This window comes from Malus sylvestris, chromosome 12 (assembly GCF_916048215.2).
Source record: "Malus sylvestris chromosome 12, drMalSylv7.2, whole genome shotgun sequence".
In the NCBI taxonomy this organism is placed as follows: Eukaryota; Viridiplantae; Streptophyta; class Magnoliopsida; order Rosales; family Rosaceae; genus Malus; species Malus sylvestris.
In genome coordinates, this window is record NC_062271.1 from 27,272,263 (window position 1) to 27,299,851 (window position 27,589).

A 27,589-nucleotide genomic window follows, 5' to 3' on the forward strand; every position below is an offset into this window, starting at 1 on the left:
AGAAGATGGGTTTTTTTTTTTTTTTTTTTTGGGTTGCGGATTGGGCTCGGGTGGAGGGGGGAGGAAGATGGGAAAGATAGGTGCGCGGAGGAGGTGGAGGATGGGTTGTAGGTTGCAGATTGGGCTTTGGTTTTGGTTTTTCTTCTTCCTCCTCCTTCCTCTTCTTCTTCTTCTTCTAGGTTGCAGGGGTTGGGTTTTTTTTTGTTTTTTAATTTTAATTTTTTAATATTTAGTTAATATTTAATTAATTTTTTAATAAAAAATGGACCCTGCCTCATGTCACGTCAGCATTTAATAGAGGAACACAAATTCGAAGATAATGTATGACATTGAAACTTTTTAAAGACGATGTATGAAACTGTTAATGACGCAATAGTTGAGATAGTTTTTTATAATTTATCCTAAAAATTATGTATTGGTACTATAGTCTAGTTGTTATAGCGAATAAATCCATATCAGATTTCTATGCTTATGGAGAGCCCGTTCGAATGCATACATACAAGTGTAATTATGTGTGTGCGGCTTAGTCAAACAATCAATTAAAAAATAATAATTAAAAGAGCTTGAAATCTTTAAGTTTTAACTATAAAGATAAAATAAAGGGTAAAATGAATAGTACCAGGATTAACTTTTTAGTGTAAAAATATAATTTTTCGTTAAAATAAATAGAAGTTCCCTTTAAAAAAATACATGCCAAGTTAGAGAATAACTGGTATAATAAGTTACACCAAATTGGAGAATGACTTATATAATACAGTTGTACTGTCATAACGACGTTCTATATCAATAATACAAAAACATATACGAATTTATCTTTGCATATTTTTGGATTATTGACCCGAGATATGAGTATGACGTATATCCACGTCATAGAAGTTGCTGTAGCCAAATAAACTGGACCTAAGTTGGTTTTTTATATATTTATCTCGGGATTTGACCCACAATAAGTGCCCGGGTTGCCTCTGTGGATTTGACCCACAATATAAAACCCGCGGACTCAACAGAATCAACCGAACAAGACAGAATCGGTGTTAGATTGCTTCAAATTCCAACTTCCTAATTGCGATCGGAAAACCCCTTTTCTAAGCGAAATGATGGGGAAGAGCCAACCGCCGCCGCCGCAGCAGCAGCCCATGTCAGTGAAAGACACAGTGTACAAGCTCCAACTCGCTCTCCTCGAAGGCGTCAAAACCCTTGACCAACTCTACTTGGCCGGCTCAATCATCTCCCGCTCCGATTACAGCGACGTCGTCACGGAGCGCACCATAGGCGACCACTGTGGCTACCCTCTTTGCCCCAGTGCCTTGCCTCCGGAATCCTCCCGCCCCCGCAAGGGCCACTATCGCATTTCACTCAAGGAGCACAAGGTCTACGACCTTCATGAGACCTACATGTACTGCTCCTCGAGCTGTCTCATCGGAAGCAAGGCTTTTGCTCAGAGTTTGAGCGAGGAGAGGTGCGATGTCCTGGATTATGGCAAGGTTGAGAAGGTCTTGAGGGCTTTTGGGGATGTGGGTTTGGACAAAGAGGAAGTGGGATTGGGGGAGACTCGGGATTTGGGAATTTCGAAGTTGAAGATCGAAGAAAAGAGCGAAGCGGAGATTGGGGATTTGGGGATTTCGAAGTTGAAGATTGAAGAAAAGAGTGAAGTGCAGTTAGGGGATGTGGGCGTGGTTGGTCCCTCTAATGCTATTGAGGGCTATGTTCCACACAATCAGCGGATATCCAAGCCATTGGGTTCGAAAAAGAACAAAAAAGGTATCTGCTTTATTGTTTTTGTTTGTGAATCTGTTATTGCTGCAACTGTATTATATTTAAGTCGAGGAGTCTATCTGATGCCTGCTCAGTTTTCTAGGATTATTTTGTTTTGTTTTTGTTGGTTGTTATTGTGTTCTGTTAGTGTTCTCTAAAGTGAGGATTGTATATTGTAGGGTCCAAAGGTAAAGAAGCGAAAACGAGTGGCGGGAAAGATATGAGCTTTAATGAGATGGATTTCATGAGTTGTATAATCGCTAGTGATGAATACAGTGTGTCCAAAATCCCACCAAGTTCTGGGGAGAATGGTTGTGAAACTAAGTTTAACGAATCAGAAGAAAAAGTCGCTCGTATTAAGAATGATTCTGAAAAGAAATCCAAACAATCAAGAGGGGGAAAAAGTAAGATTTCCGAGGAAGATATTGTTGGCATTCGAGAGGCGCCTTCAACTTCAGAGACTTCTCAAACTTTTTTGATTAGAAGTACTAAAGAAGCAAGAGAGGAATTCCCTGGTGATAAGGAGAAATCAAATGAGCCAAAGCTAAGATCCTCTCTTAAACCTTCAGGGGCAAAAAAACTTAGTCGCTCTGTCACTTGGGCTGACGAGAAGGTGGAACATAGAATGAATGGTTATGATACATTGGGCGGTATCCACAAACCTTTGCTTAAACCTTCAGCAGAAAATGAAGTCGGTTGCTCTGTTACCTGGTCTGATGAGAAGATTGATAGCACTAAGAGTAAAAATGTTTGCGAGGTTAGAGAAGTGCAAGGTGCAAAAGAGGGTTCTGGTGTATTAGGGAATTTGGAATTGCTAGATAATGAACGTTTGGAATCCGCCGAATTCTGTGCCATGGCATTGAGGCAGGCAGCAGAAGCTGTTGCATCTGGAGATTCTGATGTTAATGGTGCTGGTATGTCATTGTTTGGTTTAAATGTATGTAGTAGGTAGCATATTACATGTTGGTGGAACTTGGTTGTTTGATATTTGATGGCGTTTCTTTCCATGTGTCCTTTTCAAATATCAGTTTCGAGTGCTGGAATTATTTTATTGCCACGTCCAGATGGTGTGGATGAAGATGAGCCTACTGAGGATGTTGACATGCTTGAACCAGAACAAGCTCCTCTGCAGCAAAGAAACCCTGGAATTCCAAATTTTGATTTGTTTGACTCTGAGGATACTTGGTTTGATGATCCGCCAGAGGGTTTCAACTTAACTGTAAGATTGTAAATTTAAGGTCATTGCATATTATTTCTCTTTGGAAGTTTTGTGCTAATGATACCTTTCATGTGTTTCAGTTATCACCTTTTTTAACAATGTGGAATTCACTCTTTACATGGATAACATCATCTACACTAGCATATATATATGGGAGGGATGAAAGCTTTCATGAAGAATTTCTCTCTATTAATGGGAAAGAGTATTCCCGTAAGATTGTCTTGGTTGGTGGCCACTCTTCTGAAATCAAGAAAACTCTGGCTGAATCTCTTGCTCGGACTCTACCAGGAGTTGTTTCCCAACTTAGGCTTGCAACACCAATATCTAGTTTGGAGCAAGAAATGGTATTTATTTTGAATCTTTTGCATGTTTTGTTTGAATTCTGATGAAAATCTGATGAATGAACCTGCATTAGTGTACCCTATAGTCAAATAATTTTTCATCCTTAACTTTTTGTTTATAATTCTAGTTACATCCTCATAACCAGATTTGAAAACTTTGTATGTGATGGTTAAGTATTATGTTATAGCCCATAACAAAAACAAGACTTCAAGCCTTTTGGCTGCTTTAGGACTTTGCAGTTTCCACATGGTGCCATTGTCAGACATTTAAACTTACGCTTACTGCTTTATATACATTTCATATTGAACACTAGTTTTTTGGGAATACATGCAACTCTCCTCGCTGTTCTACTTTTAGATGAAGCACTTGCTTTTGTGTTTATGTATCATTAACCACGTAGAGGATTCATTTTTTAGGATACGTAACTCCATTACATCCATGGGTTTTGGTCTTCCAGCAAGCATTTCCATTATCCAAGTGATTTCAGTGGAGTTTACAACTCAACCATGATATGTGATAAACCAGGACTAGGAAAAGATATCTTTTTCACCTTTTTAGTTCATAGGAGCTACTTTCCATGTGTTGATTTTACATTGATCTTTATTTACCTGTATTAGGTTTCGAATTCCTATGCTACTTGAGTACTGTGAGCCGTGACAGTTTGTATGTGTTTTGTTATGTTTGGCATGATCTTTATCTGCGCAATTTAATCAGTAGAAGAAACCCTGCAGTGCAGCTAAATATTACGTTAACATTGTTAAGTTTGTGAATGTGACATGATTATCATACTTATTTTAATTTTATATAAACGTAAATCATTATCTATTGTTTAGCAACATGTCACTGAGGTGTTTCTGTACAGAGCTGCATGTTGGAGACGATGACTTTTGTTGATGCACTACCAGCTTTCAGAATGAAACAATGGAAAGTGGTTGTTCTTCTTCTCCTTGAGGGTCTCTCTGTTTGCAGGATTCCTGCACTCGGTCCTCACATGCCGGATAGGAGGACACTGTTTCACAAGGCAAGGCCCGATAAGTGTGTCTGTATAGCTTATTAACTTATTTATTTTACCTACAAGAGAACAAAAATGGAAGTAAAGAGAAAGATTTAGACAAAAATGTGTTTCACTTTTCTTATCAACTAAATCTAGGTATGCTTAGACTGTGTGGTAATTAACATATTAATATTGGTTCTCGAGTTGTATATGCTGCATATTCACGAGCTTTTTAAAACAAAAACGTTAATCTGTACATGTGATTTTGGTTTTGGTTTTGGCCAAATAGGTGCTGGATGGTTCCCAGATAACTGCAGAACACTACGAGCTTATGAAGGATCATATATTACCCCTAGGCCGAGCACCCGAATTCTCAGCTCAGAGTGGTGCTTAATGGAAAGGAAGATTTGACTTCAAATTCTCCACTCGTAGTTGTATTGATCGTAGACTTGAAAGCTGTTGCCTGCAGAAGTAGCAGTTGGGAGAACCCTTGTTTTCGAAACTGACTGGAGAAAACCATCCACCGCTGACTCTTTCAGCGCTGCAAGAACGATGTTGAAAGTCCGAAGCTTCATTGTACATGTTTTCGGAACATTGATCGGACTGAAAATGTTAAGACTTACCATTTTTCACTTCCTTTGGTAATCTATACAAATGCTTGCTGCAAAGCTACGTACCAGAATAGGATGGAGAGATGGTCTCTAGAGTTTTCTGTTTTCCTTGGTTTTGAGTCATATTCTAATCTTATCGAAATTACATAGATGGAGATTTGAACGTGAGTGCAAATGGGACGAGCACATTGTTCTAGTCAAGTATTCAAATCTTATGCGCTCATTTTGTGTGTGGCCTCTATCATTGGTAAACACGTGTTAACTTTGATTTTTTTCCATAAATTTAACTTATGTCAATCAATGATAGATTTCAGGCCACACACAAAATAACTACAGAAGATTTGAACTCGAAAATTTGAACCTGGCTGGAGACATAATATGGTTTTAGTCAACTTGACTTTGTCTATGTCAGCTCTCTAGAAAGTCTTATTGAAGTGTATTATTGAAGGGATTAGGATAAGGAGTTGATATTATCTTAATTAATTTTGACTAATAGGCATCAAAGCGTGTCTTTGTTTTGGACACGTGGCTGGTCTGAAAGTGGTAAGGTAAGAAGTTGTTAAGAGTCAATTCAGTGGAGGATGATGGGCTTTGTTGGGCCTTCTCTTTTACCGGCAAAGTGTATTCGCATGTTGGACTATTAGTCTGGGCGCCCACCTCAAAAAGACAGAAATACCCTCCTAAACATTTGTTTTATCAAACATTTTAATCTAATCATCTGATTTTTATTTTTATTTTTTTCAATTTTCAAAAAGGGGGACAAATGGTAGCGAGTCACAGTTATCTACCTCTTTCGGGGGCTAGGAAGACTTACAGAGACATTTCAGCCTCTCCTTAGCCACAAGTCTGACTTCCAGACTATCAACGGGTTTCGAACCCGAAACCTCCAGTCTTTAATTTTAAGGAAGCTTCGTAATCCATCGTTTACCATTAGACCACCAGCTCGTGGTTAATCTAATCATTTGGTTAAGCAATTGGATGTTGTATTTCAGCCAAGGTCCATAATAAAGATACAAAGGGCTAAATTCCAATTATATCTTGACATTTTTTAAAATTGTTATTAGCACTGTAAAATGATTTTGCACTCTAAACTTTCGATATTTAAAAAGAAAAATATACTTGTGAAGAATGCAAAATGAGATTTTTGGACTGCCAAAAAAGTTCAAATTGCATGTTTGAGACCAATGTGCGCATCACTTAAGGGTAAAACGTTCGAGCGTAATTTTATGACTCAACGTACTTCAATGTGAGATATCATATTCAACTTACTTACATGACTATTATGATAATTATTATAGCAAACTATGGTGTGATCAGATCCAAATTTTCCATTGTCAAAGTAGATAAAAAGAGGCGGTGCTACTTACACACTTATTTTTATTATTCACACATTCTCTCAATTTTTAACGATCATATCGAATGATCTGAAGTATATTAAATGACAGAAATTAACAGAAAATGTGTGAGAGTAAAAATAAACGAGTGGAAAACACTATTCTAAAATTATTTTTAGGGAAACTAACATGTGAAAGTGTGGGTGAAAAAGTTGCCAGATATCAATATCTTTCACAATTTGGTAGTTCCCTTCCCTTCCTTTCTGAAACTCCACATATAGAGATAAAAAAACAACCCAATTAAAAAGCAAGTTTGAATGGTCAAAAGAAAAGGCCACTGGCTTCTCATTTGTCATGAGAGTTTTCATTATTTATTTATTTTTTAAATAAACTTGTTTTTTCGTTTGGAATTTTAGATCATCTACAAAAAGAGATGTCAAATTTTGACAGCTTATGTAGCATTTTGACATCTTTTAAATTTTTTTATCCAATTGATATATCAAATTAAATTATTATTTTATAAAATAAATTGTTAAACTAATTAAAATTTAAAGTTTAATATGTTATATGTTCACTTTCCTTGATTGAAAAGAAGAAAAAAAGTATGATAGTTGCGTCGGTCAACACAACATTAATTATAATAATTGATCAAATTAATTAAAAATTAATAAAATACATTTAATAATTAATTAAAAAAACATTTGAAGCTGCTGTCAAATTTGACTGCAATCTTTTTTGTTGTCAATCCATATTATCGCTACATATAATTTGACACTTCGATTGTAGAATATTAGTGTGGTCTTTTTTTACTGTTATAGCTAATATGTACATTTTAGTATTTCTTTCAGAGATGCTTTTAAAATAAACTTTTTATAAATTTGTAGAATTATTAATAAATTTAAATAAAATAAAAAAAGTAGGAGCCAATAATATAAAAGGGTTATACTTTGACCGTACTGTGTTCCCAGCGCATCACAGCCACCACCACCACCACACAAAAAAAAGCAAAAATAAACAAAACAAACAAACACTCAAATCCAAAAGAAGAAACAAACCTAGATCTTCTTTGTCTCTGATCGTGGATCTACGCCTCTGATTCAACCTCAGGCCCTCCGTTTTCCAGATGATCGTCCCTTGATCTTCGCCAATTTCTGCTTCGTCGGTACAATTTTCTTCCTCTGACTCTCTTCTCATTTAAAGTTACCATTTTTTTTCTGTGATATATTGTGGTGGGTTTTGTTTTTGTCGTTTTGGATGTTTAGATCGGCTAGTGTTGGCATCTGGGATTGGCCCATTATAACAAAAAAAATTCAAAATTTTGGTGTTTTTCGGTGGTGATGGAGGATTGGTGGGGAGGAATAATTGTTATGATTGAATATTCAGGTAGTTGTTTGATTTTTCTTGTGTGAATTTTGGGTTTTAATTGTTGGATCTCTGTGTAAATGTTGATTTGGTTTTGGGTATATATAGAAGGTCAAAGAGGTGCCTTTACTTGCTTCATCTAATTTGTGGGGTTCATTTATTGTTCTTTTTTGTTGTGTAACTCATAAAATTTCTGGGCTTTGGTTTACAAGTTTTTAATTTTTTTTTTCATATATATATATATATGTGTGTGTATGTATATATGTATATGCTGGTAAGTATTGACTTTGACTGTCAGCTTAAGCTCGGTTGTTTGGCTACAAATTCCCTGTGCCTTATGAATCATAAAACTTTAAATAGTTCTTGTGGATTGTGGATGATGGATGGGTGAAGCAAATGCTATTCAGATTGTCCATGTTGCATTTTCATAGTCAAAAGTTTAATTATCGTTGCTTGATTGATTGATTGATTGCAGTAGGTTGATGGTTGGTTTTATCAAGGCTAAACAATAAGAGAATAGGGAATGGCTTCAGTAGGGGTGGCGCCTACGTCAGGTGTGAGAGAACCCAGTGGTCACGCGGTTGGTGTGGATAAGTTGCCGGAGGAGATGAATGACATGAAAATTCGGGATGACAAAGTAAGTAAGCCTTTGGTTTAAGTGTTTTCTTATCAGAGTGTTTTCTCCTCGCACTTTTTTGTTTTTATTTTTAGGATTATTGTATATTTGGTATTGAATACTCATGGTCTGCTTCACTGGTGTAGGAAATGGAATCCACAGTCGCAGTCGTTGATGGTAACGGAACAGAGACAGGTCATATAATTGTGACAACTATTGGTGGTAGAAATGGCCAGCCAAAGCAGGTATAATATTTCTCATTTGCACATTAGTCTCCCGTTGATGTGGACGACTGATATTTTGTTTCGTTTATTATTTGAGTGCAAATTTCCTCTAACAGAGTGTTGTATATTTTGTCATAATAGACAATTAGTTACATGGCTGAGCGTGTTGTCGGGCACGGATCATTTGGAGTGGTGTTCCAAGTAAGACTCTAGTCTTTTGCTTTACAATTCACTATTGAAAATTTATGGCCCTTCAAACAGGTAGCAAGTTTCAAGTTTTTGAATTCTGAGTTCTTATTTGTGCAGGCAAAGTGCTTAGAGACTGGTGAAACTGTGGCTATAAAGAAGGTTCTGCAAGACAAGAGGTACAAGAATCGTGAGCTACAGACCATGCGTCTTCTTGACCACCCAAATGTTGTTTCTTTGAAGCATTGCTTCTTTTCAACGACTGAAAAGGATGAACTTTATCTTAACTTGGTGCTTGAGTATGTCCCTGAAACGGTTCATCGTGTGATTAAACACTACAACAAGTTGAACCAACGGATGCCTCTGATATATGTTAAACTCTACACATACCAGGTGTGATGTCAATGAATGTGTGCCTTTTTTAACTTTTCTGTAAGTTGCATTTGCATTGGTTTAATATTGGAAAGGGAACATTTTTTATTTCTTTCTTAGGAAGTAGATTATTTTACGTAAATTGAGCAGTATGTTATGCCATATTAAAGAATTGAGCTGTTAAACTAAGATCTTACTCCATGAGCCCAAGGCTTAGGCTAATTGAATCTCAGAGTTCCGCATTAAGGCATTTTGTTTGTTCCCTACCCTGGCGGGTTTATTTGTATTTTGCTGAGATTTGCCTCATTTCATCCATATTTGGTAGATCTTTAGGGCGCTATCCTACATTCACCGCTGCATTGGAGTGTGTCATCGGGACATCAAGCCTCAAAATCTTCTGGTATGTTCTTTGATTCTCGTATACCTATATGCCTATTAATATCTGGTTAACCTTATTGTTATGGTTGGCAGTGTTTATGGAGTAAATAAATAGAGGGGGTATAAACTTTGGTTCTTATTTTGTGCAGGTGAACCCACATACCCACCAAGTAAAGCTGTGTGACTTTGGAAGTGCTAAAGTTTTGGTATGGTTTTTAGTTTTGCTGTCCCTTCTCTTCCAATTATACTCATCGTGGCGTTTGCTTCTGTTGGATTGACATATGTCCTTATGCTGTGTTATTGTCGAGCAGGTAAAAGGAGAGCCAAATATATCTTATATCTGCTCTAGATATTATAGAGCACCGGAACTTATATTTGGAGCAACTGAGTATACTTCAGCTATTGATGTTTGGTCTGTTGGGTGTGTTCTTGCTGAGCTATTGCTCGGACAGGTACATACTTTTACTGTTGTATTTTATGAAACATATGTATAGTGCAATTCTAATACAACGGAGTTTCTATTGCATCAGCCTCTCTTTCCTGGTGAGAGTGGAGTTGACCAGCTTGTTGAGATTATCAAGGTAATTCATCCTTATTATCTCTTTGGCGGTAGTTAAATCTTATTTAATCTTAGATTTCAATGAATGGGTATAAAATGATTGCTTATATTAGAGCATTGGACATGCATTACTGTTTTTACTTGGTGCTTACATAGAATCTTGAACTTAACTCTTTTATTGTGGTAGTGATTTATTTCTTGCTTTTTCTCTTGGTAGGTTTTGGGCACTCCGACAAGGGAGGAAATCAAATGCATGAATCCTAACTATACAGAGTTCAAATTCCCTCAAATTAAAGCTCACCCGTGGCACAAGGTATTATGATGTAAGATATTATGTATGTTTTTGTATTTCATTCACCAGATAGCATATTTATATCTGTTATTTCCTTAGATATTCCATAAGCGTATGCCTCCAGAAGCTGTTGATCTGGTTTCAAGACTGCTGCAATACTCTCCTAACTTGCGGTGCACAGCTGTGAGTACCAAGTGTTTATTTTCATGTCCAAATAGTTAAACTTTTTCCAAAATAACTCGATAAATATATGTGCTACTAAAGAAAACTCGGTCAAATTCCCTTTTTAAATCCCATCAATCTTTATTCTTGTTAATTTTTCAATCGTGGTTTTGGCGTAAAAAAAAATTCAATCGTGTTTCCATATACAGCTGGATGCCTTGGTCCACTCCTTCTTTGATGATCTTCGTGACCCGAACACCCGCCTGCCAAATGGACGCTTCCTTCCGCCTTTATTCAACTTTAAATCACATGGTATGATATCGTTCCCAGAAATTTTGTTTTTTCCTTCCAAATTTTTTTCGTTCTCCAAGCCTTTTATCAAAGTTCTTACTCTTTGATGTTGCTTGTGCCATCAATTAGAATTAAAGGGGGTGCCTGCGGAAACTTTGATGAAATTGGTTCCGGAGCACGCGAGAAAGCAAGTCCCGTTCTTGGCATCCGATTAGTTTGTGAAATGTGAGTAACCGCAAGCGTGGTCCCATATTAAGCTATGTGTTATCGTCTGCCTGGGCTGCTATTTGTGTCCCTTTCATTTAATGTACCTCATTGTATGACCTTATTTTGTAAAATTAGATGTGTTCTATCGAATCTTGACCTGTCCGAACCGCAAAGGGTATTTATGAGTACCACTTCCCTGTAACCCCCGAAGATTGTAGCATCGCATAGAAGACGAGCACCAGCTTTTATCTAAATGTTTATCTGTATCTGTATCTGTATTTGTAGTAGACAGACCAATGTACCGATGTTCGGTGATTTCGTATTTCCGATGTAATCGAGGTCTGTTTGTGAGATGAGTTGATTGAAGGAAGTAGCAAATTTGCCGTAGATTAGAAGTGGAAATGTTTGGATTTCGAATTGTCTGGGTTTTTCATGTGTGATGAATCCGTCTTGTTCTGAAGTTGCATCAGATTCTGAAAACTAAGCATTTTCCATTCGCATGTCTCGAAACTACACCTTCCAAGTTGTACCGGTTTTCCTGATTTCATCAAACTGATGGATGTGTTGGCAAGTGAATTTTGCAAACACTTTCTACGTCCGGCCGCTCGTGATTGTTCCGGGTTTTGGCGGACTGAATAAATCAAATGAGAATCAAATAATGTAAATGAGAGGTTATGCATAAACAAAACAAGGTCATGTGGAAATTATTTTTCGTAGGTGTTACGTTAAGATGCCGTACTTGATCTACAAATTTTACCATTGAAATAAAAGACAAAATTATCTCATTTACAACACTCGTTGCGTGTAAATCACTACCAAGTTTTCTTTTTGACAATTTGATAATTTAGTTTGAACCAAATATAATAAACTTTGGCGCAAGAGGGTGGGTGTAACGAATGTCTGCATAAGAGGACGGACAAATTGCTCTGAATTTTTGATCTACTGACCTAAATCACAACCACGTAAAACCACCTAAATCACAACCACCTAAATTAGTTAACTGAATTCTTCCCTTATTTTTTCTTCTTTTTTTAATGTTTTTTGGGTCACCAACTAAGACTCAGAAATACGAGCAAAGCTTTTATTTTGCATATTGTTTCAGTGTTTTATTTTCTATTTGTGGGTTAAAACTAGCCAAAGGAACTTCAATAATTTTTTTTTGTCAAACAATGGATTCTGTTATATTAGATGTTAGATTAGTAACCGACGGAATTTGAACCCACACCTTCATGTAAAAACTCAATATATTTTTACCATTGCGATAAAAGGTCACTTGCTTCCATTTTTATTTATTTGCCACCAAAAGTCCCACAAACCTATAAATACTTGGAATTTAGAAACCTTGATATTTTTTATTGAGTACATTGATATTTGTACAGAAGGAGTTCGGTTAAGCTACATAATGAGCAACTTAATTTAGTATCGAATTTCACAAGATTCGAACCTAAAATATTTCACTCTCAAGTGATGATGAATACCACCCTAACGTAACGTAGTGCCAAGAATTTGGAATTGGATAGGAAAAAATACGGGAGAGTTGGAAACTTGGAACTTGGAATGCCGATGGGGAAGTATTTTTGCGATTACTGCGAGAAGGAATTCCAGGACACACCACCTTCGAGAAGACGCCATCTTCAAAGCGGCCAACACCTTCGAGCCAGAGCTCAATGGTACGCCTCCTTCAAAGGTACATAAAAATTCAACCATTCTCTTCTGATTTTTCAGATTTTCTTTCATTTTCCCTTGTTTTCTCAGCTACCAAACACCCCCACTATCCATTTCTGTGTGTAATCACGACTCTGGTTTCCATTGATTGCAGATCCCAACCATCCTTACCCGACACAAGGGGTCTGCAACCGCTTTGTCAATACGGTAGTTGATTTCTCTTTGTCAATTTAATCGCGTTTTCATTGATGACCCAATTGATGTCATTGCTTATTGAATAATGGGTTGGAGGCAGATTTTTACTTTTCCTTGATTAGCTCAAGTAATTTTGCTTGGTATGGAGTAATGGGTTGGAGGCAGGGTTTGTGTTTATATTTGTTTAGAATAACATATGTTGGTTAGGCCAGTTGACAGGGTAGTGTGCCCGCCCCGTTGAACATAAGTTCAAATCACTCACCCGCAGATTAGACTAGTTTAGAATGTCGCGTTGCAGAAAAATTATTCGGTTCGTGGATTTATATGTTTTCCTTGGTATGGATTGTAGGGATCTTGCCCATATGGTGATTCTTGTAAATACCTTCACCCCAAGAACAATCAGCAGGATACAGTTTTGATTGATAATAATCAGTCTTCGACTTTTCAAGAGAATCAGTCGGTTGGAGGCAGCTCTTTGCCAGGTAACTTCAAATTGTATGTTGCTAGTTGACCTCTGGCGTCTTCGTTTTTGTATTTCATAAACTCGACTTCAGATGCGAGATAGTTCCTGCTCCCAAAGTTAATGCTTTAGTCCTAGTGCTTACTTTTCCTCCTTCTGCTTCACAGATGTGGTTGTCAGAGATCATACGGGAACGTCATGGAGCAATCTACCTCCATCCCTAATGCCTCCTCCAGAGGGTGGACATCCGCGGCTTCCTTTCGTAGACTGGGGATAAGTTTATCTTTTTATGTAGGGATAACTTCCTGGTTCCTAATAAACTTCGTTTGAACCATTTGACATACTAGTAGTTAAGTTTCATGATGAGATATCGATTGTCATCAAGGCTTGTAGGCTTGCACCTTGTGTTTTATAGTACTGACTGAAAAATGTTGCTCATATCATGACTAAAGAGAATGTGTTCTATCCTCTACTGTACTATAAAGTTCATTTTTCAAGAAATGCTTGTTTCGTTTGATTCGTGTCTGTTTATGATAGGACAGACATGCACTTTTTCTCAACTTCTGAATCGTGTCTGACCTGTTAATCCCGACTTCTCGTGTTTACTAACACCGACCCCAAAAAAATGTGGCTCTCATGTTGCCTCCTGGAATACAAACATGAAAACGAGAGATTAGATTGATTAAGGAGAGTAGTTGATCTCGTACTCATTTCTTCTTTTATTCTTGATTTTCGCAAATGTGGATTAGAGAACATATGAGATCCAACAACAACAACAACAACAAAGCCTTTTCCCACTAAGTGGGGTCGGCTATATGAATCCTAGAACGCCATTGCGCTCGGTTTTGTGTCATGTCCTCCGTTAGATCCAAGTACTCTAAGTCTTTTCTTAGAGTCTCTTCCAAAGTTTTCCTAGGTCTTCCTCTACCCCTTCGGCCCTGAACCTCTGTCCCGTAGTCACATCTTCGAACCGGAGCGTCATTCGGCCTTCTTTGCACATGTCCAAATCACCGGAGCCGATTTTCTCTCATCTTTCCTACAATTTCGGCTACTCCTACTTTACCTCGGATATCCTCATTCCCAATCTTATCCTTTCTCGTGTGCCCACACATCCCACGAAGCATCCTCATCTCCGCTACACCCATTTTGTGTACGTGTTGATGCTTCACCGCCCAACATTCTGTGCCATACAACATCGCTGGCCTTATTGCCGTCCTATAAAATTTTCCCTTGAGCTTCAGTGGCCTACGACGGTCACACAACACGCCGGATGCATTCTAACACTTCATCCATCCAGCTCGTATTCTATGGTTGAGATCTCCATCTAATTCTCCGTTCTCTTACAAGATAGATCCTAGGTAGCGAAAACGGTCGCTTTCTGTGATCTTCGCTAGATTGCTCCGGTCATTAGTGTGGATAAGTATATAAATGGATAGAGATAGGAAAGCAAACACAAGATGTACGTGGTTCACCCATATTGGCTACGTCCACGGAATAGAAGAGTTCTCATTAATTGTGAAGGGTTTACACAAGTACATAGGTTCAAGCTCTCCTTTAGTGAGTACAAGTGAATGATTTAGTACAAATGACATTAAGAAATATTGTGGGAGAATGATCTCGTAATCACGAAACTTCTAAGTATCGGAGTGTGGAGTCGTCTTGACTTGCCTTATCTGTCTCATAGGTAAATGTGGCATCTTCTCTGGAAGTACTCTTCCTCCATCCAGGGGTGGTATCTTTAACTGGTGGAGATGCACAAGGTAATGTATCAATTTCACTTGAAGCTTACTTGTAGTTTCAGGCTTGGTCAAGCGCGATACAAACCATGTAGTAGGAGTCCCCCAAGTCGCCGAGCTAGGGGGTCTGTTGAAAGAGGTGACAGACAAGGTAAGCAATCAGAGCTCCGACTGATTGTTCACCTTCTCCCCATCTTGCAGCAGCATGAAGGATAAAGAGAAGAAAAATGAGAAGAGATGATATGAGATACTTTTGCTTTTGAAGAAGTAACTTTCCACAGGCTTATTCTTGAACTGAGCTGGAGGGTTTTCTGGTTTCCTCCAGAGTATAAGGCCGACTGAAGAATTTGAAGGTCAAAACAAGTCCATCAAATCTAGAGTACGTTCCACCCTGCTGATATGGGATACTTTTGCTTTTGACAGAGTAATGGATGTATCGGCACGTGTGCTGTTACGCTTGTCTCCACATGCTTCCTTGTATCCTTCGCACTTGCCCTATCTGTTCCTCAAGCAGATGCGGAATCTTCCCTGGAAACATAAGATGTTGAAGATGAGTACTCGAGAGCAATGCCAGGTAAGTAATCAGGTAAGGGGTTCCAGGCAGTCAGTTCTTGGCTGGAAGCTTGATTCCAAGTGCTGACTGATTGCTCTCTTTCTCCTTGTCTTGCAGGTAAAAACAAGGCCAAAGGAAAAGACAGGGAAAAAGCATGATATGGGATACTCTTGCTTTTAACCCTGATGATATGAGATATTCTTGCTCTAGTATAGCTTGTTTGCAGAGGTATTATCGGGGGGAAAGAAAGCTGAATATTTCGAAAGGCTTCGTTGGGAGTGCCCTCTCAGATATGATGAAGGGTTGAGCATTTTTGCAGGTCTGCCTGTCCGTTGGGGATGGAGGTTGACATATATAGGAGTCTCCCTAACAAGTAGTAATGCTATTCCTTTACCCTGCTTGGTCATAGCACGGTAGTGGGAGCTGTCAGTTTCACATGTTTTAACTCTGTCAGAGCACTTTGAAAAAGTGGTCTGTGGTATCTGGCTCTCGAGATTCGGAGAACGATGCCTCTTCGATTTTTGAGAAAGCAATCATGCTGGGGGTCTGGCTCTCGAGATTCGGAGAGCAGTGTCTCTTCGATTTTTGAGGAAGTAATCATGTTGGGAGTCTGGCTCTCGAGATTCGGAGGGCGGTGCCTCTTCGATTTTGGAGCAAGCAATCTTGTTGGGAGTGTTGTCTCGAATGTGAGTAAAGGTTGGACATGTTTGCTAGTCTACCTTGCCACGAAACACAAAGGTTGATACACAGGGACTTTCCAATTATCCAGCAATGGTACTGTTCCTTTACCCTCTCTTCGATTTTGAGAAAGTAGTCATGTTGGGAGTCTGGCTCTCGAGATTCGGAGGACGGTGCCTCTTCGATTTTGGAGCAAGCAATCTTGTTGGGAGTGTTTTCTCGAATGTGAGTAAAGGTTGGGCATGTTTGCTAGTCTACCTTGCCACGAAGCACAGAGGTTGACACACAGGGAGTTTCCAATTATCCAGCAGTGGTACTGTTCCTTTACCCTTGTGGGTAATAATATGGTAGCTAGACCTTCAAAATTTATGTGTCTAAACTTTGTTAGTGTTGTTTCTTTGCTATTCTTTTACCTTTCTTGGTCAGAGCGATGTAGTGGGAGCTGCAAGCTTCACGTGCTCAACTTTGGCAGAGAACTTTGGCAAAGTTATCTGTGGTACCCATGAGCTATTGTTGCGTGTGGGAAGTGGGTGATTGAACAGTAAGATTCATGTGCTTTCTACTTCACCAGAAGTCTTCGACATAATGCCCATAATTTCTGCAAAGCTGAGTGTGCGTGTGACAGGTGCTGACAAGGCTAGAAAAGTAGGTGCCTCTTCGATTTCTGAGATCGGCCCTCGTGGTCTCTGAGCAGCCCAGCTTTTGAGAAAGCGAGCGCCTCTTCGATTGATTCGAAGAACGATGCCTCATCGATTTTTGAGAAAGCAGTCACGCTGGGGGTCTGGCTCTCTAAGATTCGGGGAGCAGTGTCTCTTCGATTTTTGAGAAAGTAATCATGTTGGGAGTCTGGCTCTCGAGATTCGGAGGGCGGTGCCTCTTCGATTTTGGAGCAAGCAATCTTGTTGGGAGTGTTTTCTCGAATGTGAGTAAAGGTTGGGCATGTTTGCTAGTCTACCTTGCCACGAAGCACAGAGGTTGACACACAAGGACTTTCCAATTATCCAGCAATGGTACTGTTCCTTTACCCTCTCTTCAATTTTTAAGAAAGTAGTCATGTTGGGAGTCTGGCTCTCGAGATTCGGAGGACGGTGCCTCTTCGATTTTGGAGCAAGCAATCTTATTGGGAGTGTTTTCTCGAATGTGAGTAAAGGTTGGGCATGTTTGCTAGTCTACCTTGCCACGAAGCACAGAGGTTGACACACAGGGACTGTCCAATTATCCAGCAGTGGTACTGTTCCTTTACCCTTGTGGGTAATAATATGGTAGCTAGACCTTCAAAATTTATGGGTCTAAACTTTGTTAGTGCTGTTTCTTTGCTATTCTTTTACCCTTCTTGGTCAGAGCGATGTAGTGGGAGCTGCAAGCTTCACGTGCTCAACTTTGGCAGAGAACTTTGGCAAAGTTTTCTGTGGTACCCATGAGCTATTGTTGCGTGTGGGAAGTGGGTGATTGAACAGTAAGATTCATGTGTTTTCTACTTCCCCAGAAGTCTTCGACAGAATGCCCATAATTTCCGCAAAGCTGAGTGTGCGTGTGACAGGTGCTGACAAGGCTGGAAAAGTAGGTGCCTCTTCGATTTCTGAGATCGGCCCTCGTGGTCTCTGGGGAGCCCAGCTTTTGAGAAAGCGAGCGCCTCTTCAATTTCTGAGACCAGCCTTCGTGGTCTTTGAGCAGCCCAACTTTTGAGAAAGCAAACGCCTCTTAGATTTCTGAGATCAACCCTCGTGATCTCTAAGCAGCCCAGCTTTTGAGAAAGCAAACGCCTCTTCGATTTCTGAGCAGGCGCCTCTTCGATTTCTGAAGCTCCGTCGAGTGCAGATTTTTATAAGGGCTGGCATTAAGTTCCAAAGCACACTTGAATCTCCACCAGTAGAAGCTTCATTCTTGCACTTCTAAGATCTTGATTTGTCCGACCTCTTCTCTCTTCAACACCTTTGAAAATGTCTGGCCCCTCCGACCGTCGTTTTGACTTGAACCTTGTTGAAGAGGCAGCCCCGCCTTCTCCAGACAACATATGGCGCCCATCCTTCGTCTCCCCTACTGGTCCTCTTACCGTTGGGGATTCCGTGATGAAGAATGATATGACCGCTGCGGTGGTGGCCAGGAACCTTCTCACTCCCAAAGATAACAGACTACTTTCCAAACGGTCTGATGAGTTAGCTGTTAAGGATTCGCTGGCTCTCAGTGTTCAGTGTGCAGGTTCTGTGTCTAATATGGCCCAACGCCTATTTGCTCGAACCCGCCAAGTTGAATCATTGGCGGCTGAAGTGATGAGTCTCAAACAGGAGATTAGAGGGCTCAAGCATGAGAATAAACAGTTGCACCGACTCGCACATGACTATGCTACAAACATGAAGAGGAAGCTTGACCAGATGAAGGAAACTGATGGTCAGGTTTTACTTGATCATCAGAGATTTGTAGGTTTGTTCCAAAGGCATTTATTGCCTTCGTCTTCTGGGGCTGTACCGCGTAATGAAGCTCCAAATGATCAACCTCTGATGCCTCCTCCTTCTAGGGTTCTGTCCAGTACTGAGGCTCCAAATGATCCCCCTCCGGTGCATTCTCTTTCTGGAGCTCTACCGACTGCTAAGACTTCTCCTAAGCAACCTTTGTGAAGGCTCCCTCTTGTGTGTTTATTTTGACTCTTGTATATGTACATATTTGTAGCTTATCGGGGATATCAATAAATAAGCTTTCCTTCATTTCAACGTATTGTGTTAAATACACCAAAGCCTTCTTCGCTAAGTTCTTTGAATTTTCTTTTGTTGAAGCTTGTATGTTGAAGCTTTCTGAGTGGAGCATGTAGGTTGGGGTAGTGTTCCCTTAATTTTCCGAGTGAGGAAAACTTCTCGGTTGGAGACTTGGAAAATCCAAGTCACTGAGTGGGATCGGCTATATGAATCTTAGAACGCCATTGTGCTCGATCATGTGTCATGTCCTTCGTTAGATCCAAGTACTCTAAGTCTTTTCTTAGAGTCTCTTCCAAAGTTTTCCTAGGTCTTCCTCTACCCCTTCGGCCCTGAACCTCTGTCCCATCGTCGCATCTTCTAATCGGAGCGTCAGTAGGCCTTCTTTGCACATGTCCAAACCACCGTAACCGATTTTCTCTCATCTTTCCTTCAATTTCGGCTACTCCTACTTTACCCCGGATATCCTCATTCCTAATCTTATCCTTTCTTGTGTGCCCACACATCCAACGAAGCATCCTCATCTCCGCTACACCCATTTTGTGTACGTGTTGATGTTTCACCGCCCAACATTCTGTGCCATACAGCATCGCCGGCCTTATTGCCGTCCTATAAAATTTTCCCTTGAGCTTCAGTGGCATACGGCGGTCACATAACACGCCGGATGCACTCTTCCACTTCATCCATTCCATCCTCATCCTTGATGCACCTCACTTGGTTTAGGTCCCTTGTCTTCTTTTCCCTTGCTCTAGATAATTTATAGATATCCAACTCTCCTTCTTTGGTATCTAGTCGTTTATACATATCGTCGTAAGCCGCTAACTTAGCTTCTCTGACAGCTTTCTTCGCCTCTTGCTTCGCTTTTCTATACCTTTCACCATTTTCATCGGTCCTCTCCTTGTATAAAGCTTTACAACATTCCTTCTTAGCCTTCACCTTTGTTTGTACCTCCTCATTCCACCACCAAGATTCCTTTTGGTGTGGGGCAAAGCCCTTGGACTCTCCTAATACCTCTTTTGCTACTTTTCGGATACAACTAGCCATGGAATCCCACATTTGGCTAGCTTCCCCCTCTCTATCCCACACACATTGGGTGATTACCTTCTCTTTGAAAATGACTTGTTTTTCTTCTTTTAGATTCCACCATCTAGTCCTTGGGCACTTCCAAGTCTTGTTCTTTTGTCTTACTCTTTTGATATGTACATCCATCACCAACAAGCGATGTTGATTAGCCACGCTCTCTCCTGGTATAACTTTGCAATCCTTACAAGTTATACGATCCCCTTTCCTCATTAGAAGAAAATCTATTTGTGTTTTTGACGACCCACTCTTGTAGGTGATCACATGTTCTTCTCTCTTCTTAAAGAAGGTGTTGGCTAAGAAGAGATCATATGCCATTGCAAAATCCAAGATAGCTTCCCCATCCTCGTTTCTCTCCCCAAAACCATGGCCACCATGAAAACCTCCATAGTTGCCTGTCTCCCTGCCCACGTGTCCATTTAAATCTCCTCCTATAAATAACTTCTCTGTCTGAGCAATTCCTTGCACCAAGTCTCCAAGATCTTCCCAAAATTTCTCCTTCGAACTCGTATCCAACCCTACTTGAGGTGCGTACGCACTAATCACATTGATAAGTTCTTGTCCTATTACAATCTTGATTGCCATGATTCTATCTCCTACCCTCTTGACATCTACAACATCTTGTACCAAGGTCTTGTCCACGATGATGCCAACACCGTTTCTCGTTCTATTTGTGCCCGAATACCAAAGTTTAAACCCTGAGTTTTCTAGATCCTTTGCCTTACTACCAACCCACTTAGTTTCTTGTAGGCACATAATATTTATCCTTCTCCTCACCATAACTTCCACTACTTCCATAGATTTTCCCGTTAAGGTTCCTATATTCCACGTTCCTAAACGCATTTTGCTCTCTTGAACTCTACCCTTCTGTCCTAGCTTCTTCACCCTCCCCCGTCTAATAGGATCAAAGTACTTCTTTTGTGTGTCCCGGGTAAAGTTGATAGGAGCATATGCTCCCAAACAACTTTGAGTGGAGTCGTTCGAAAAGAAGTTTCTATGGCCCCCTTGCTCATTTAACACTGCATCCGGGTGCCGATGGAGATACAACGACCCTTGCTCACTTATCACTGTGCTCGGGCCACACAGCGCGCCACTTACGGGTGACGCCCTAGCTTTAGCGTGATTTTGTTCTGGATTCATTTTCATAAGGATTCGACGTGATCATGGAGTGCCGGCTGTCGACTACCTGACGCCCTCCCCCTCCTCCTTTATCCGGGCTTGGGACCGGCCATGTAAGACATAGGCGGAGTTAGAGAACATATGAGATCCAATATAACATAAAAGATCATACTAATACCCAGTTTAAACTTTGACCCGTTTCGTATGGAGAACTCTTTCTTTTTGTTAGTAATCCTTTGCTTTTGAAGAAAGTTAAGGTAGTGGTTACACTCGGAACTTAGAAGGTTGAATTATGAACTGATGCTTCTAAACTGAGGTCGATGCACTTGTTTTTATCATTATCACATGGATTATGGTTACTCACACGAGCTTTGCATATGCACTTGTGTTTATTATTATCACATTGATTATGGTTACTCACACGAACTTTGCAGTTTATATGAGTTTTTGCTTTGACGTGCGATCGTGCAAGTGACAGGACTGAGTACATACAAAGAGCTGGTGGGGTAGCAGTACAAAGGATAGGGAGCTTGAAGTGACTATGTTACCCTTATACCCTTATTATTTCGGAATGTTTATTTTGAGAGCCTACGAGCATGGTACCCTAGTGAGGGTTGTGTACTTTGTTGTTACACTTGTATATATATATGTGGGAGAGACTCCACTAGCATGCTTTATTTTGAGGTATTTATTTTAGTATTCATTTCTGTATCTTTTATGTATTCTTTGTACCCCTACATCTTCGAATTACGTGTCGATTTTGGATGTATCTAGGATCGGAGCATGACAATTAGGGACTCATCAAGCACTCTGACAACGGGGTTCGGATCAAAGTTTGGCAAGACTGGTCAGGGTTAGTGTTAAGAATAACATTCCACAGCATTCACATGGACACCGTTCGAAACCGGGTTTTGTTAGATGAGTACTATTGTCTCACCAAGAACTGCTCTAACCAAACCTCCGCAGTTCAGATATCAGATATCCTGCCCAAGGAGAATTCGTGTCGAACCTGATTTGCTGGAGTGCTTATCGAACAGTGCAGAACCTTATAGTTCCACCAGTTTTCTGCTTTTGTTTAAATTAAAGGAAAACTAACGAAAAGTCCATTGTTTAGCCTAATTCCAACAGCATCTCCAAGATGTTGCCTACAAATTTCCCTTTGAAACAGTAAGTCACGATAAAACACCATTAAACATAAGACCTCAGACACAGGTAATGTTTTTAACTAGCTGAGCTCCAAACTTCTTTGTGAGGGATGCTATAAAATTTTGCATCCTAAGTGCATAAAGTAATTAGAAATGACTAAAAGTGATTTGCACACACCACTATTTTCCATCTGCACACCGCTTTTCTCCCATTTGCTGAAATCAATTCCCACCTTATATTGAGTGGTAGATCGGGATGCTAGTTGTATTTAGCACATGACCATCATACGATCTTTGGCCTACAGACACTCAGTCTCTACTGTCTATATAAGGTCCTAATTCAAATCTTGTAAATGATAATTGTTCTAGGAGTGTGCTGACCTTTTTACTTCTCACACATTCCTTGCTAATTTCTATTATTTGATCTTTAATTCAGTCGATCCAACAATCCCAAATTAAAAGGGTGTGTATGAAGTAAAAAAAAAATTGTGTGGATAGCACACCCCTTGTTCTAAAAATTAGCTCCCAATGAGGGTGTTAAATTATTGCTACATGGAAAAGTCTTTTCCTTGGTGCTTCAATTTGTTTCCATTCCCGTCAATAATTTAGAGCCGTGTGATAACCATTACGTTTCAGTAAAAAGAAAACTGAAAACTGATATGATCATTAAACCGGCCCTTCATCATTTGATTTCGGTTCCTTCACTTATTTTACCTTTCATCAATTATATCACACTGTAAGAGATGGGAGTTCATAAAAGTAGTAGTAAGCTCCATGAGCAGACTGGGATGTCATTCACAAACTGGATTCGAACATTTCCGGCAAGTTACCGGAAACTTTCTGGAAAAGACTTATGAAAATACATCATAATTAAGAGTGTTCTTTCAATACAGTTTCCCTCTGATTACACTTTCTGATTATTCGAGCATTCCATTTATGAAGAGTTGATCCACGATAATTAACGTGCCAACTTCAAGCTCGCTTACAGCTCTTCGGCATTCAGGTGTGGATGGAGGATCATAGAGTGTATGATGAAGCAAGTACCTCTAGCAAGGAAGCAGCAAACTTCATTTGGGTCTCCTCGTCTATGGTCGAGAAGCGAGGCACATGAACAAAAAGTGATTTGGTCCCGTTTTGCTCTGCAAACCGAAGGGAATGGTAGTAGACGTAATTGCACACAAACCGGCCTGCATCATCTGAGATCACCACCTCATAACCCTTCTTTGCCAAGGCCTTTGTTACGCCCTCGAGGGGAAGAGAAGTCTGCACAGAATAAGAACAGAAATAACCTTCAGGACTGATGAAAATAATGAGTCATTCAAGTCATGCGTTTATCAGTCATACACGAATACCAAATAAGACCTGCAAATTAACCATTGCATTAACCAATCATTATACTATAATACTATTGAAGTTCTACTACCATTCCGGTAGTCATCACTTCGCGGTTTCCGCTATTCACCATGCACAGGAATCCCTCTATTCCGAAAGGGTGGCTCCATGCCATCACACTAATCCGGAAAAAGAAAAGAGACAAACATACATTCTATGATTTCCTTTGCATAAAACAAGTTTTATATGGAACAAGAATCCCGGCACAAAAAGATTGCTCATGATTGTATGTACTGCAATCTATTGGCCTTCCAACGAGGAAGAAAATGCTTTAAGGTATAAATTCGACCGATTTTTAAAGACAGCTTCAGTTCTCCAAGCAGGTATTCTTGAAGTAATCATCGTAAATTAAAACGATATATGAAAGTCCAGGAAAAACTACTAAAAATTTTAAAGAAACATCTAATCAAAGAGTCATGGCCACTCATACTACCTCTCGCACATGTGCAATTCCACCATCTGAAGGAATAATCGGAACTTTCTGCAAAACAGATGATTAAAGTTAAAAAATCTGAACAATGTAGAAGACCTCTCAAATAAAATCCCAATTAACTAGAGAACAAACATTTGAAATCTATCTAACCTGAGGCTTCCATCCCATTTCATCAGGGCAACGGAAAGTAGCTTCATTGAAAGCTTGTCGCTCGAGAACAAACTGTGTTGCACCACTATTAACACCAAAGTGTATCTACACAAAAATTGTTCAAGTTAAGAAAGGGTATAGGGCCAGATGAATACATATATGCAAGTACTAAAATCAAACCGATGAAATTCTCTCGGACTTATGTTATGGGAAACTTTGTTATATTTTACAGTTCTATGAAAATGATTAATATATTGCACACATGCATTTTCTCTCGAACACAAAATTAAGAAACGATGGACCAGACATGAGAGTAACTGACCCAAATAGTTCTGCTGGAATTTGAAGTATCCTGCTCGCCAATAGCAGATCGCAATGTCTTGCACAGGTCAACAAGTGCTCCTTGTCCTGCAGTCTCAAGAATGCTGCAACTTCCAAGAACCAGACCTTTTGGTGAACCCTTCTTCTTCACATACTCCGTGAGATTACTGACAATTGTCTCAGTCGGATTCTCCGAAACTCCATGGAATTTCTTAAAACCGGTCACATGAATAGTTACTGGCGAAGGCCCTTCAGACCCCATTTGTCAGTTTTAATATGTAATCGATGTATGTGTTATAGCATCAAATCAGAGGTATATGATATCTAGGTACCTGCATGAAAAAACCGAAAATGAGCAAACAAAATGCAGAGGTACAAAACAAGAACATTTAAAAGTCCAGGGCTGCAATCAACATGCTTTCCTAAACAAACACATGGATTTCATGTTGTATCATTGAAACAATTCACACCCCGTAATGGTTTTATCTATAAAACTCATTGGTCACTCTAAAATCTGAAAGCTGATTGTTAACAGATGCATTATATCAACCCTCTTCCTCGAAATTTTGCTTCGTATCATACTATTTAACAACGTCATGTAATAATTGAACAATTATATGGCTGGATACTGCAAAAGCAGTTAAATTTCAATCAATTATCAATAGTCTATCAATTACAGCAGCAATAGTTGATGAGATTGCATCCAAACTTTTAAAAACAAAACAAGTTTCCATTCGAAAAAGCGCAGGAAATGCAAAATTGGGAAATCAACATGGCCACAAACTAAACCAGCTGACAAGCAATAAAATTTTTGAATCCAAGAAAAACAAGAGGACCCGGTATCTAAACAGCAGATGAAGATCAAATGTCAAAGGCAATCAACAAACTTAAAAACAAGATGATGTGAAATTATGAAAGCAATCAGAACCCAAAACTGTACACAGAAAACCCAAATTGGAATCAAACGGAAGATGATATATACCCAAGAACCCAGAAAACTAGCTTGAAATAAAAAGCATGCAGGATTATATATTCTGAAAATTATACAACATAAATAAATAAAACTTGAGATCTTTTTTTTCTTGCCTGTAATCTTCACAAGCCTCTCACCCACCTGTCTTATCTCCTCGCAGATGATTTATTTCCAACCCCTCTAAGATTCAAAATAGATTGATTAAGGGAGATAGGGGGGAGGAGAGACAGAGACAGAGAGAGGGTGGTGAGATTATGTGAGGATGATCATTTATATAAAAACAAGAAACAGAGTTTAAATATATGAAGTGCTATCTAGACACTCATTTTTAATGCTATGCAAATTTTTGTTAATTTTTATTCTTTGATTTTTTTTCATTTTATTAGATTCAATAGTTAAAAATTAAAATAAACGTATGAGAAATAAAAATAAATCTGTGAATAGCACCACTTTATATAAACTATAGATAAATTATTATGGTTAACTGAGATTAAAATATTTGGTAGTGAAGGACATTGGGGTTATGATTATTTGCATAAATTCTTGATTGGTTTTGGCAACTGTTACATTTAGGTAAGAAACTTTCTTTTTCTTTTCTTTTTTTTTTTTGTTCTACTTCTCTTTCTTTTTCCAAAGATTTGTCGTTTATTGTTGCGATGGTGATGATTTTCATAGAAAAATTAATTGCTAAACTCAATGATTTCATCTTTCCTGACACCAATTAGTATCACAATTATTGCATTATGAACTTTTGTTTTGGGGAAAATGTATCTCATGATTCTCATCCATTATGTACTATGTTTCTTTGTAGCTCATGAAAATAATTGAAACTCATTATGCATCTAATTCAACGGATCACACTAATTTCGGGTAAAAAAATATTAACTTATCGGGTTATCAATACGTGAAAATATGGTTGTAAGAGTGCATTCTATGAGCTTGTTTCATGCGATAATTTGTATACTAAAATAAATGTATGATGTGTTTGTCCAATGTTTCACTATTGAGCAATCAAGATGAATAATTGGTGGTAATTCGATTATCAATTTCTTACTTATATTTTACTTCATGCGAGATTATGGAATATTTGGTTGTGAAGGCCATTGGGGTTTATCATTATTTGCATAAATTCTAGATTGATTTTAGCAACTGTTACATTTAGGTAAGAAACTTTCTTTTTCTTTTCTTTTTTTGTTCTACTTCTCTTTCTTTATCCAAAGATTTGTCGTTTATTGTTGCGATGGTGATAATTTTCATAGAAAAATTACTTGCTAAACTCAAAGATTTCTTCTTTCCTAACACCAATTAGTATCACAATTATTGCATTATGAACTTTTGTTTTGGGGAAAATGTATCTCATGATTCTCATCCATTATGTATTATGTTTCTTTGTAGCTCATGAAAATGATAGAAACTCATTATGCATCTGATTCACAATAACGGATCACACCAATTTCAAGTAAAAAAATACTAACTCGTCATGTCATCAATACGTGAAAATATGGTTGTGAGAGTGCATTCTATGAGCTTGTTTCAGGTGATAATTTGTATACTAAAATAAATGTATGACGTGTTTGTCCAATGTTTTACCATTGAGCAATCAAGATGAATAATTGGTAGTAATTCGATTATCAATTTCTAACTTATCTTTTACTTCATGCGAGAATCACCTACTTTGGAAATTTTTTGATATTGGTATTTCAAGCTAATTATGCACTGTCATATATTTAACATTTTCACATGAAGGTGCATAATTAACTTAAAATACCACCCAATAAGTTATCCTCCTTAGCCACATGACTTGTAGTAAAAATTTAGAAAGTTAAAGAAATGTTTTCCACAAATTTTTTTCTATCTTTCTACACACTTTTATTCATAATTCTTTTTTTTAGTCTTCCTTTTAATTTCAATCCTAAATAAAGTAAATAAATAAAAAATACACGAAGAAGAGAAGAGTGCGAAAATTATTTTTCGAAATAAGGAGTATCCAAGAGAAAATTGGGTGCTAATGGGCCATGGCAATTATTGAAGAGACCTACAAACAACATGACAGAATTTCATACCTCATTTGCCCTCCATTTTTCTGGATAGGACAAACCGA

At 38.8% G+C, this 27,589-nt stretch overlaps 4 protein-coding genes across 9 annotated transcripts; 3 read left to right on the plus strand and 1 right to left on the minus strand.

Moving 5' to 3' along the window:
- Window positions 1–980: 980 nt before the first annotated feature.
- Window positions 981–4,975, plus strand: LOC126594101 (putative RNA polymerase II subunit B1 CTD phosphatase RPAP2 homolog). Its single transcript, XM_050260309.1, has 6 exons — window positions 981–1,758; window positions 1,932–2,666; window positions 2,781–2,971; window positions 3,052–3,315; window positions 4,176–4,334; window positions 4,597–4,975. Exons 1-6 carry the CDS (start codon window positions 1,092–1,094, stop codon window positions 4,699–4,701), a joined length of 2,121 nt encoding a protein of 706 aa, XP_050116266.1. The 5' UTR covers window positions 981–1,091; the 3' UTR covers window positions 4,702–4,975.
- Window positions 4,976–7,212: 2,237 nt separating this feature from the next.
- LOC126594102 (shaggy-related protein kinase alpha) lies at window positions 7,213–11,318 on the plus strand. Of its 3 annotated transcripts, XM_050260311.1 has the most exons (14): window positions 7,213–7,414; window positions 7,515–7,635; window positions 8,090–8,251; window positions 8,377–8,475; window positions 8,596–8,655; window positions 8,761–9,033; window positions 9,338–9,412; window positions 9,540–9,596; window positions 9,702–9,842; window positions 9,921–9,971; window positions 10,167–10,262; window positions 10,341–10,424; window positions 10,613–10,715; window positions 10,824–11,318. In XM_050260311.1, exons 3-14 carry the CDS (start codon window positions 8,138–8,140, stop codon window positions 10,907–10,909), a joined length of 1,239 nt encoding a protein of 412 aa, XP_050116268.1. In that variant the 5' UTR covers window positions 7,213–7,414; window positions 7,515–7,635; window positions 8,090–8,137; the 3' UTR covers window positions 10,910–11,318. The 3 variants fall into 3 exon arrangements, with proteins under 3 accessions (XP_050116268.1, XP_050116267.1, XP_050116269.1); XM_050260310.1 differs by lacking the exon at window positions 7,515–7,635; XM_050260312.1 differs by lacking the exon at window positions 7,515–7,635 and having other exon boundaries at window positions 8,093–8,251.
- A 1,069-nt stretch (window positions 11,319–12,387) lies between these two features.
- On the plus strand, window positions 12,388–21,785 carry LOC126594103 (zinc finger CCCH domain-containing protein 3). 3 transcript variants are annotated; one of them, XM_050260314.1, is made up of 5 exons: window positions 12,388–12,588; window positions 12,721–12,773; window positions 13,111–13,243; window positions 13,389–13,512; window positions 21,509–21,785. In XM_050260314.1, the coding sequence occupies exons 1-4, from the start codon at window positions 12,459–12,461 to the stop codon at window positions 13,496–13,498; spliced, it is 426 nt and encodes a 141-aa protein (XP_050116271.1). In that variant the 5' UTR covers window positions 12,388–12,458; the 3' UTR covers window positions 13,499–13,512; window positions 21,509–21,785. The 3 variants fall into 3 exon arrangements, with proteins under 3 accessions (XP_050116271.1, XP_050116272.1, XP_050116270.1); XM_050260315.1 differs by having other exon boundaries at window positions 21,553–21,751; XM_050260313.1 differs by lacking the exon at window positions 21,509–21,785 and having other exon boundaries at window positions 13,389–13,738.
- Window positions 21,786–22,969: 1,184 nt separating this feature from the next.
- LOC126594104 (uncharacterized) lies at window positions 22,970–25,785 on the minus strand. Of its 2 annotated transcripts, none has more exons than XM_050260317.1 (5): window positions 25,630–25,785; window positions 24,517–24,847; window positions 24,195–24,299; window positions 24,045–24,092; window positions 22,970–23,482 (listed from the first exon to the last, which is right to left on the minus strand). In XM_050260317.1, the coding sequence occupies exons 2-5, from the start codon at window positions 24,775–24,777 to the stop codon at window positions 23,237–23,239; spliced, it is 660 nt and encodes a 219-aa protein (XP_050116274.1). In that variant the 5' UTR covers window positions 24,778–24,847; window positions 25,630–25,785; the 3' UTR covers window positions 22,970–23,236. The 2 variants fall into 2 exon arrangements, with proteins under 2 accessions (XP_050116274.1, XP_050116273.1); XM_050260316.1 differs by having other exon boundaries at window positions 25,602–25,768.
- Between the last annotated feature and the right edge of the window lie 1,804 nt (window positions 25,786–27,589).

What these genes read in the sequence shown, in the direction of transcription:
- LOC126594102 (XM_050260311.1), top strand. Translation starts at nt 8,138, where the DNA reads ATGGCTTCAGTAGGGGTGGCGCCTACGTCAGGTGTGAGAGAACCCAGT. An exon ending in TCAAGCCTCAAAATCTTCTG is followed by an intron (nt 9,413 to 9,539) that starts GTATGTTCTTTG and finishes TATTTTGTGCAG; the next exon opens with GTGAACCCACATACCCACCA. An exon ending in CTGAGCTATTGCTCGGACAG is followed by an intron (nt 9,843 to 9,920) that starts GTACATACTTTT and finishes CTATTGCATCAG; the next exon opens with CCTCTCTTTCCTGGTGAGAG.
- LOC126594103 (XM_050260314.1), top strand. Translation starts at nt 12,459, where the DNA reads ATGCCGATGGGGAAGTATTTTTGCGATTACTGCGAGAAGGAATTCCAG. An exon ending in GCAACCGCTTTGTCAATACG is followed by an intron (nt 12,774 to 13,110) that starts GTAGTTGATTTC and finishes TATGGATTGTAG; the next exon opens with GGATCTTGCCCATATGGTGA. An exon ending in TGGAGGCAGCTCTTTGCCAG is followed by an intron (nt 13,244 to 13,388) that starts GTAACTTCAAAT and finishes TCTGCTTCACAG; the next exon opens with ATGTGGTTGTCAGAGATCAT.
- LOC126594104 (XM_050260317.1), bottom strand. Translation starts at nt 24,777, where the DNA reads ATGGGGTCTGAAGGGCCTTCGCCAGTAACTATTCATGTGACCGGTTTT. An exon ending in ATTCCAGCAGAACTATTTGG is followed by an intron (nt 24,300 to 24,516) that starts GTCAGTTACTCT and finishes ATTTTTGTGTAG; the next exon opens with ATACACTTTGGTGTTAATAG. An exon ending in GAATTGCACATGTGCGAGAG is followed by an intron (nt 23,483 to 24,044) that starts GTAGTATGAGTG and finishes TATTCTGTGCAG; the next exon opens with ACTTCTCTTCCCCTCGAGGG.
- LOC126594101 (XM_050260309.1), top strand. Translation starts at nt 1,092, where the DNA reads ATGATGGGGAAGAGCCAACCGCCGCCGCCGCAGCAGCAGCCCATGTCA. An exon ending in TTCGAAAAAGAACAAAAAAG is followed by an intron (nt 1,759 to 1,931) that starts GTATCTGCTTTA and finishes TGTATATTGTAG; the next exon opens with GGTCCAAAGGTAAAGAAGCG. An exon ending in GGAGGACACTGTTTCACAAG is followed by an intron (nt 4,335 to 4,596) that starts GCAAGGCCCGAT and finishes TTGGCCAAATAG; the next exon opens with GTGCTGGATGGTTCCCAGAT.